The sequence below is a fragment of the Trachemys scripta genome, chromosome 13 (assembly GCF_013100865.1).
Source record: "Trachemys scripta elegans isolate TJP31775 chromosome 13, CAS_Tse_1.0, whole genome shotgun sequence".
Classification (NCBI taxonomy): Eukaryota; Metazoa; Chordata; order Testudines; family Emydidae; genus Trachemys; species Trachemys scripta.
In genome coordinates, this window is record NC_048310.1 from 12,194,442 (window position 1) to 12,205,116 (window position 10,675).

The following is a 10,675-nucleotide window of genomic DNA, read 5'->3' on the forward strand; positions in this document are numbered from 1 at the left end:
GTTTGGCAGGGTGCAGTCCCTTACTAAGGACAGCTGCTGTACAGATTTTCCACACCCAGGCCTGAACAACTGCACCTTGATCTTGCCATTCCTGACATAACAGTCCAGGGCATCCCTTGAACTGAGGCTGACCCTCACAGCAAACTGTGTGATCATTTTGTAACCAAGCAAGGATGGGTGTCTCCAAGTCACATCCTCTGGTAACAGTGCTAAACTCCAAGCCATATTTATCAAACATCCACATGATACAGCAGCTATGAATGCCTCACTAGAACAAATTAATTATCTTGGAAATAAAAATATACTCATTTTGGAATCAAGGATAGTTTTCACTTTCATATTGTAACAAGACAGGTCAGGCACCAATTCAAAACTTTCCTACACCTCAGTGTGGTATAACAAAATGCAGGAGATCATTTACCTTTTCAGATTAATCTCTTAGTCTCTTTATCTTTTCATTTTTGTCCTCTGTTCTTTTCTTTTGCTATTTCCCTCATGTCTTCTTGTTCGGTGCTGTTTCTCTCAAACATTACTCTAGTTTTCTATTAACCTTTTCTCTCTCATTATTCCCTGTCACTCTTCTCCTTAAGGGGTTCTCTACACTATCTTATTTTCTCCTCCTCTCAAACTGCTCAGTTACGAATGTCATTCCTAAATGCCCTGTTCCAACATCTCAACTGCCGTTCTTGACTTCCCATTCCCAACTGCACCACCTCATTGACCAGTGTGAATGGATACTGATCTGAACATTCTCCATGTTCTCTAATCCAAATGTCAGATTCCAACTATTTGGTCCTAACCCTCAGCTCACAATTGCCCAGTTCCAGCAGCCTCTCCTAGATGTCTAAATCTAAACTTCCATAGACCCTTCTGCACCCAATATTTTTCATCTCATTTCTGGCCAAAGAGGCACCACTCAAAATTTTCGGCTGGCTGTGTGAATGACAGAGGTAAAGGCTATCACCCTTCGTGTAGGCCAGCTGCAGTTGCAAATGTTTACTAGGGACAAGGATGAGGCCACCAAGTACTTTTTGAACCTAGCTCTTCAGAGGCGGAAGGCCCAAGTGTCCACAATGAAGGAACAGGACTGGAAAAAGCTGCTCAGAAAAAAGTTGATCCCACAAGGAGTCTTGCTTATTGGGAAGGAGAGACTTCATTCCTGGACAGTCATTCCAAGGAGTTTTCAAAGTATCCTTCTTCTGCAATGTGGGATTTTGCTGTGTGTGATTCAGTGCAGCATTTATATGGCAGTGTGATTTGCTGAAATCTTTACCCACATAGTCACAGCCTGAGTCAGCCCTGTGCCGGGCTGAGGTAACACATCACCCTATGGGGGCATCTGTGCAGCTGTCCATCCTGCAACACAAACAAGGAACAACGGCCAGTGGGATGGCCCAGGACTGTGACCTGGAGCATGGTGGGCTGGAGGTGCAACGCTAGCTTTGACAGGCTATGCAAGCATCTCTCAGCTAGGTCTTTTGGCCCTTTCTGTGGTGGTTGGGAAAACTCAAGTAGACCAGGCTAGTTCCAAGCTTCTACACCTGCACCCCCGCTGCCTCCTCCTCTGTTCTCTTGCTTCCTCATCCCTCTATCCCCTAATCGTCCTGCCACTGCCCCTCCCCTCCCCACTTCTCCCTGTCCTCCCCACACGCTCCCTGAAGCCTCCCCCCATAGCCCCTCCCCCCAGGCTGTTTGTGTCGCACCTCGCACCCCATTGCTCATGCGCTCACTTCCGCGCTCCGCCCCCTCCCCCCCCGCCAACCCCGTCGCCCAGGGTAACGGCTTCGGGGTGGGAAGGGGGCTGCGAACAACCGCAGCAGCAGAGCGGCCTGTGCGGCTCCATGTCCACGCGCCCCGGGACCGAAGGGTGAGGCGGGAGGGCAGCACGAGGGGCAGGGGAGAGCCCGGGAATGGGGGAGCGATGGGGAGCCTGGTGCGGGGGAGAGCCCGGGAATGGGGGGACGAGGGGGTAGCCCCGTGGGGGGGAGTGCGGGGGTGCAGGGGAGAGCCCGGGAATGGGGGAGCAAGGGGGGAGTGCGGGGGAGAGCCCGGGAATGGGGGGACGAGGGGGTAGCCCCGTGGGGGGGAGTGCGGGAGTGCAGGGGAGAGCCCGGGAATGGGGGAGCAAGGGGGGAGTGCGGGGGAGAGCCCGGGAATGGGGGGACGAGGGGGTAGCCCCGTGGGGGGGGGGGGGGGGGGGAACGGGGGGTGGGGAGCGCGGGGGGGGGATGTAGGGGGACAGGGGCTGGGGAAAGTAGCTCAAAGAGCAGCCTAAGCTAAGGGACTAGTATAAAATATCCAATTCTGGTTCTTTAGTTAAAAAACTCCTTTTGGGGTTGGGTTTTCAGGGAGTGCAGTGGGGGAGCAGCCCTCAACTCCTTGCATTAAAATTAGGATATCTGAACAATAATTGCCAGACTGATTATTTAAGACACTGATCTTATTGCAGCTTTAAAGGGTAGAACTGTGGGGCACTGGGACCATGATGAACTCCTCCAAGAAGAGTGAACTAGATTTAGAAAAAAGCATTACCAATAAGAAAACAGAAGAAGCCAACTGGCAGTGTATCTACCCAAATGAGAGGAGAGAGAGGAATCACGTTTATACTCTTCTTGACATCAGCGAGAATGTATTTGAACAAGATGAAAGGTCCTTGGAATATGTCATCAGGACAGGATGGGAGGAAGCTGTAAGTTACATTTTATATCTTGAAAAATGACTTAGTAGCCAGGAAAAAAAACTCTCAAAATGCAGTTTTGGAACATTTGCTAACAATGGCTATTTAAAAATTCATTTGTTTTGATACAATGTAGTTTGAAAAGTCAACAGATACTGCTTTGGATACCTTAAAGCAGGGGTGGCCAACCTGAGCCTGAGAAGGAGCCAGAATTTACCAATGTGCATTGCCAAAGAGCCACAGTAACATGTCAGGAGCTCCCCCTCGCCCCTAGTGTCTCCCACCCACCAGCAGCACCGCTGATCAGCACCAAACCCTCCATCCCTGCACCTCCCACCCACCGCAATCAGCTGTTTGTGGTGTGCAGGAGTTGGCGCAAGGGCACGGTAGACTTAGGGGAAGAGGCGGGGGCTTTGGGGAAGCAGTGGAGTGGGGCCAGGGTCTGGGGCAGAGCCCGGGCTTGAGCAGTGAGCACCCTGTAGCACATTGGAAAGTTGGTACCTGTAGCTCCAGCCCCGGAGTTGGCACCTATGCAAGGAGCCTCATCTTAACCTCTGAAGAGCTGCCTGTGGCTCTGGAGCCACAGGTTGGCCAGGGCCAGCTTTAGCAGGTGCGGGGCCCCATGGCAGGACGCGAATTGTCTCGCGCCCCCCCCCCCCCCGGCCCGACCCCAACTCCGCCCCCTCCCCGCCCCATTGGATCCCTCCCCAAATCCCCACCCTGGCTCCGCCCCCTCCCTGCCCCATTGGATCCCTCCCCAAATCCCCGCCCTGGCCCCACCTCTTCCCCAAGCACGCCACATTCCTCCTCCTCACCCCTCCTTCCCAGGCTTGCGCTGATCAGCTGTATGGCGGCGCAAGCGCTGGAGGGAGGGGGGAGAAGCAGGACACGACTTTCCCCCACCCCCCCGCTCCGCCGGCAGCCCTGGGCGTTGCGGGGCTCTCTTAGGCACGGGGCCCCATTCCGGGGAATCGGCCAAATCAACTTAAAGCCGGCCCTGAGGTTGGCCACCCCTGGTTTAGAGGCTTTAAGGCAGAGTCAAAGTTGAGAATGGGGGGAAATCATGACAAATCAACAGTTGATTGTTTTAAACAAGATATTTAACACTACACATGTTTTAAAAAACAAAAAGCTAGGAGCTTTAAAATAGTTGAAGGGAGCTGCTTAAAAAGCAGAGGTAGGTATGGAGGAACTTTAAGAACATACTGAAAATATTGTTTAGGGTTTTATTCTTAAACTAATAGAGATCTAGTTTGTTACAGCTGCAGATTAGTCAGCATGAAATGGAATATACAGAAAGGACCAACAGCTGCAACCTCCACACAAACCAAAAAGTGGCACTGTGCTAATCAATGAACAATACCTTCTTATGGGGAGAGGGGGAATTAGGATAAAATGCTCTGATCTAGGTGCAGAAAAACAAGAAGAAAATGAAGTATTCTGTTCCTCATTTAGCATGTGTAGTAGAATGAAGAAGCAAGATAATTATAAGTGAAACACAAACTTAACCATTAGTTAATCTATAGATAAACTAAGCTGTAAATGATCCTTTGAACCAATTAAAAATAAGATGAGCTTTGTGGAATCAGACACTTGCCATCTTTATTTTTAGTTTAGTATAAAGGACTGATCATCTTCCTCTAGTTCCTTCAACTTTTGTGAAGTGGACATTCAATTGCCATTTTTATGTCTATCGCTGTTTTGTAACATAGACATATGGAATACCTAAAAACCTCACTAAACCTTCAAGTACGTTCCTTTCCTGTAGCTACAATGAAGTTGAATAGAAGGAATATTAATAGTGGTTAATATAAATGGTACTCACATCTGTTTGAAGTAATTCTGATTAAAGCTGCTTCTCACCGTTTTACCTACAAAACAGATGAGATTCTTGAAGAAAAGGCAAGTAGGGTTGTGATGGTTTAGTTAGCTTAAGAATTTGGTGTACATTATCCATTATATCAGAGCAGTAACAAATAGTTCAGCTGTGGGGACGGATCCCTTGTATCACAGAGGGAAATGGCTTTGGAGGCTTCTGGTTTTCTGTAGTTTTAAGATTATGAATTTTTCAGAATGACTATGAGTACAATGGGTTCAAACCTTGCCATTCCAGGGTAGAATTACCGTATGTCCAGGTTTTCCTAGATAGTGCCTCTTTTTTGAGCCTCCGTCCTATGTCCGGGTGGATTTTTTCAAACAGGAAATGTTTGGAATTTTTTCAGAGCAGATGCTGCAGCTCAGAAAGAGCCCTGATTGGACCGCTTCCCGATTGGCATCTCCCCTGCATCAGCAGCTGTTTGGTCCATTCCCCTGCAGCCAAAGCTGCTGGGTCCTGCCCACTCAGGCCTAGGGAGGGGGTCCATAGGGAGGCGCTGATTGAGGGCTGTTGCTGCGTCCTGGGCTTGTGCCAGCTGTCCCACCACCATGACAGGGAACGACACTACCCCCCACCTCCAGCGAGTACCACTGCCGCAGGTATCCCCTGCAGTCCCCCCTTCCCCCTCCCAGTGTCCTCTTTTTGGGAACCTGAAATATGGTAACCCTATTCTAGGGAGGCTTAGATGGTTAAAAATAACTCAGATAAACAACTGTTTTCTATCCTGTGTTAGGCGTGGACATACACCAAAGACATTTTGGTGTTAAAATAGTCTTTTTTCCCCCCACCCCCATCCAGTAATGCAGTCTTCTAGACTGGTCTTTTGAAACCTATATTTAGGGCAGACCTATCTGTATAGAAAAGCTGTTTTTGTGGTTAGGAATACAGTTAGTGGGGTGAGGATAGTTTTGGATAGTCTATTTTGTTGTAACTTCTTGATTTGAGTAGATATTTCTAGGTCTAAGTTCTCTGGTCCCTGCTGATATAACTGAAAAGCTAAGTCTTTCTAAACTTTAAAGGTGTGATCTGCAAAGCAGTTTAGGCGCTTAAGTCCTGTATGCAGCACCTCTGCACTCTGTGAAATTCCTGCTTGGCTGCCACCTAACCCTGGATACTAGTGGTTTTCAACTGGGGGTCCACAGACTGTCTCAGGGGTCTGCAATAGGTAACTATGAAAATTAAATTTCAGATCCCAGGAAAGGCATTCCGTTTTTCTGATCAATCAAAAGTATGTGAATTCCCCCACCTACAGGTCAGAACCTGGAAGTGTTATCATTACCATAGAACAGGGGTCCCCAACATGGTGCCCGCTGGGGCATCCATGTGCACCCACCTACTGGTCACCGGACAAGCAGCCACCGAAATGCCACCGTGAAGTGGCAATGTCAAGAAGCACTACTGCCGAAATGCTGCCGAATTTCGGCCGTGACGCCTCTTGATGACGCTGCTTCACAGCGGCATTTTGGTGGCTGCTTGTCTGGTGGCCACAGTCCTCGACGGCCAGGGCTGGCTCCAGGCACCAGCTTACCAAGCAGGTGCTTGGGGCGGCACGTCCAGCTGTTCGGCGGCAATTCGGCGGACAGTTCCTCACTCCTGCTCGGAGCGAAAGACCTCCCGCCGAATTGCCGCCGCAGATCGCAGCTTTTTTGTTTGTTTGGTTGGTTGCTAGCTTGGGGTGGCCAAAACCCTGGAGCTGGCCCTGTCGGCGGCTAGTCGTCCGGCGCTCGCTCCACGGAAACCGAGTGGCCAGGCAGCAGTTCTGCAGAAAAGGACCTAGGGGTTACAGTGGATGAGAAGCTGGATATGAGTCAACAGCGTGCCCTTGTTGCCAAGAAGGCTAACAGCATTTTGGGCTGTATAAGTAGGGGCATTGCCAGCAGATCGAGGGACGTGATCGTTCCCCTCTATTCGACATTGATGAGGCCTCACCTGGAGTACTGTTTCCAGTTTTGGGCCCCACACTACAAGAAGGATGTGGAAAAATTGGAAAGAGTCCAGCGGAGGGCAACAAAAATTATTAGGGGGCTGGAGCACATGAGTTATGAGGCGAGGCTGAGGGAACTGGGATTGTTTAATCTGTAGAAGAGAAGAATGACGGGGGATTTGATAGCTGCTTTCAACTACCTGAAAGGGGGTTCCAAAGAGGATGCATCTAGACTGTTCTCACTGGTACCAGATGACAGAACAAGGAATAATGGTCTCAAGTTGCAGTGGGGGAGGTTTAGGTTGGTTATTAGGAAAAACTTTTCACTAGGAGGGTGGTGAAGCACTGGAATGGGTTACCTAGGGAGGTGGTGGAATCTCCTTCCTTAGAGGTTTTTAAGGTCAGGCTTGACAAAGCCCTGGCTGGGATGATTTAGTTGGAATTAGGTCCTGCTTTGAGCAGGGGGTTGGATTAGTTGACCTCCTGAGGTCCCTTCCAACCCTGATATTCTATGATGATTCTATGAAAAGGTTGGGGACCACTGCCATAGAAGCTCACAGTTTAGTGCCCTTTCTCACGCTGCATCAAATGCTGGGCTGAGCATGTGCAACGTTTATAATTGAATTCTGTTCAGTCAGTTTTCAGTTTAAGACTTCTATGGTAGGGGTCCATGGACCACAGATTAAATTTCCAAAGGGGGCCGCACTGCCATTTGAAAACTTGTAGGGGTCCACAGATGAGAAAAGTTTGAAAACCACTGCTGTAGATGCCATAGGCACCGACTCCGGGGGTGCTCTGAGGCTGGAGCACCCGCAGGGAAAAATTGGTGGGTGCGGAGCACCCACTGGCAGCTCCCCGCCTCCCCCGCCCCAGCACACCTCTGCCTCCGCTCTGCCTCCTCCCCTGAGCGGGCAGCCACATCCTGCTTCGCGCCCCTCCCTTCCTCCCAGCGCTTGCGCTGCGAAATAGCTGTTTCACGTGGCAAGTCTGGGAGGGGGAGGGGGAAGGGGAGGGGATGGAGGAGAAAGAATGCAGCACGCTTGGGGAAGAGGCAAAGCTAGGGTGGGGATTTGGGGAGGGATCCAATAGGGGCAGGGAGGGGGCGGAGGGCCAGATGCGTAAACTCACGCTGCCTAACTTTCCATTGTAAAAATTTCCCAGGGCCTAAGTTTTTAAACTCTGGGGCACGTGCCCTCGTGATCCACTCTAGGCATCCAGATGCTTATCTCCCACCTCAGCCCCAAAGTGATTCACAAGCCAGGGGAAGGTAGGCATTTGGCTGCATAAATCACGTATGGCGCCTAAACAGCTAGGTGGCCTTTGAGCATGACTCCCAGATCAGGTCTCATTCAGATTCATGTCTCTTTCCACTCATTGCTTTTTAATGTAAATGGTTTTCTCATAATATGAGTAAGGCTTTCCCATTTCCTTGTACTTTGGACTGTGGTGCAAAAAGAAGCTTTTCTCTTCTCCCAGTGAAATCACTTCTCTGTGTAGGTGCTGTGCTTTGTGTGTCCTGTTTCCACCTCTAGTTTATGGTCACTACTTCTAGATGTGGTAAGAGTCTGCCTTAATTTTTCACATTAAATTGTGCAGAGGTAGGCTGCTAGTGCAGAGCTCTGAAAGGGATCTTGTAAAATGGTATTTCAGTTTTTGAGCTCTTAATTTTAAGCAGTCAGTAGCAGGTGATGTGGTTTTCTCCTCTCAGCTGGAAGTTTGTCCTGTTGAAGCCTGCAAGAGATTAATATTAGTGAATCAAAAGCTAAGTAAAATCCACTCCTAGTCAGCAGTGGAACGTATGTTGTTTTGATTGATTGAAATGGCACTAGAAATGCATTTGCTTTGTACATGGATCATAAAAGAAACATCACAATTCTGTTCTGTACTCAGTTTAGTAAAGAAGTGGGAACTAAGGAAAGCTATAATAATCTCTCAGATCCAAGACTTTGGGGGGGAAGAGAACATGTTTTTCTTTCAAAGATAATATAATGTAACGGAAATTGGATTTTTCATGGTCTTGGATATCGCCTCTGAGGCTTGCAGTGTAGGACTCTGTAGAACAGCACTGCAAGCATAAAACTAAAACAGGCATGAAAATCTATGGAGTCGACTGGTTTTTCTGTCAATAAAAGTCTTCAAATACTGTGGTTTTTTTTTAAGTGGGCCTGGCTAAGAATAAAAAACTGCTTGTTAATTTGGCCCAAACAGTAAACCTAAGTAGCATCATGAGTGCTATTAGTTAACCATTACTGTTACATTTGTACATAGTTAATTTTTTTTCTTGTGAAGAAAGCAACTAGTATTTAGATTTAACATATTTCTCTGTTCCCAGGTGCAAGGCTGGGGTAAAGCCGCTCCATTTGCCTGCCTTCAGTTGCAAAAGGAAGCCAAGAAATCAAGGGCAAATGAAACCATCAACAGTTGCCTGTTTTGCTTAGATATGAGGCAAAATAATGACAAAAGTGTGAGCCAAGAAACCAAGACTACGAGAGATCAATCAAAATCTGATTGCAAATTAAGCACATGTGCTATAGATGATACCGTTTCAGAAAAGAAAGAGGTTCCAGTCCATTCTAGTGAGTCTTCCAATTGTTCTACCACAGATGGAACTAAGAGAGAAAGTTGTAATGGCAAGTTACGCTCTATTCAGACATTTCAAGGTGAAAAGAAAAGTTTGCCAGTAAAGGAATACAGTATACGGCAACCAGAAAAAATGAAAAACCCAGAAGCCCTAAAAAATAAAGCTGTAAAGACCCCTGAGCCTACCATGCCTGCTCCTGATAGCTCTGAAGCTTCAAACTTAAAATCTTTGCTGATATTGCCACCAGTGAAAGATGCAACTCCAAAAGATAGCACAGATCCTTCTTTTAAGAAAAGTATAGCCGCTATCTCCCAGGCAAATCAGAAAATGCTCAATGCTACTTCAGCTGAGACTGCTTCCGGTAGTAAGGGTACTAAAACAATAGAACAAAAGGGGGAAAAAGAAACTGACTCTATCATTCATGATACAGTGAAGGAGAAACAAATTCACGAACCATTATCCTTTGTCCCAAGGCTTCCAAAAGCATTCCTGCAAGCAGGCCCTGAACAGTTACACTGGCCCTGTGCTCTTTGGCCAGATAGAAAAATTACAACCACTTCTAATTCTGTTTCTTTGAGAAAGAACAGTCATCTTGCTAACATGCAGTTTCTGCATACAAAAGGAATACAGTACACAAAACATGATGAGATCAGAGGTCCTTTCATCAACAGTATTAAAAACAGAAGTCTCTCAGAGGCCAAGCAAGGAAATGAATCAAAAACACAGGCGGTGCAACTGCTTCCTGGACTATTCCCTTCCTTAACGGTCAGCCATGTTGCAATAACCGCAATGTCTTCTAGACTGACCTAACATTTTTATACTGTAACTTCATGTCATTTTCTTCTATTTGTTTGAACTCATTATATGATGAGAAAAGAATTGAAGATACATTGTACTTGTGCTCCGTGTGAGCAGACTTGCCGTTTGTTAATTTTTGTAGGTGCTACTTATATGTATCAGTTTATAATACTATACATTCCTTCCAAATAATTTAATTTCCAGTTTATAGATTAACTGTCTATTGTATACAATATTCTAATTCCCCATTTCCCCGTATTAATTTATTTAAGGTTCTACTGGAACTAAGTGCATTCACCTCATTCAGGTGCAGTCCTCATGAACAATTAGACTGTGGGGCAAGCTGGGGTGTGAATCTATCCCACATCAGTCTGCCCTGCTCTAACTGTCCATGTACACCCTGCTGCTATATGTTAAGTTTGTTACAGTCAGGGCCGGCTCCAGGCACCAGCCCACCAAGCTTGTGCTTGGGGCGGCACCTGGAGGGGGGCGGCGGCGCGGTGTGGCGTTCCGGCTCCAGCCGCCAGGGAGAGTGGGGCCACGGCTGGGCTCGCCGCCCTCCTCCCAGGGCTCCGGCTGCTCCCTCCCCCGGCGCCCTCCCCCCCGGCTGCCGGGGAGAGCAGAGCCCCGGCCAGGCACTCCGCCCTCCCCCCTGGCCGCCAGGGAGAGCGGAGCCCCGGCTGGGGCTCGCCGCCCTCCTCCCGGCGCTCTGGCCGCCAGGGAGAGCGGAGCCCCGGATGGGGAGAGCGGAGCCCCGGCTGGGGCTCGCCGCCCTCCCCCCGGCCCTCCTCCCAGGGCTCCGGCTGCCCTCCCCCCCCC

At 48.6% G+C, this 10,675-nt stretch overlaps 1 protein-coding gene across 1 annotated transcript; it reads left to right on the top strand.

Moving 5' to 3' along the window:
- Positions 1-1,747: 1,747 nt before the first annotated feature.
- Positions 1,748-10,495, top strand: C13H16orf46 (chromosome 13 C16orf46 homolog). Its single transcript, XM_034788179.1, has 3 exons — positions 1,748-1,867; positions 2,450-2,689; positions 8,810-10,495. The coding sequence occupies exons 2-3, from the start codon at positions 2,483-2,485 to the stop codon at positions 9,866-9,868; spliced, it is 1,266 nt and encodes a 421-aa protein (XP_034644070.1). The 5' UTR covers positions 1,748-1,867; positions 2,450-2,482; the 3' UTR covers positions 9,869-10,495.
- Positions 10,496-10,675: the final 180 nt, after the last annotated feature.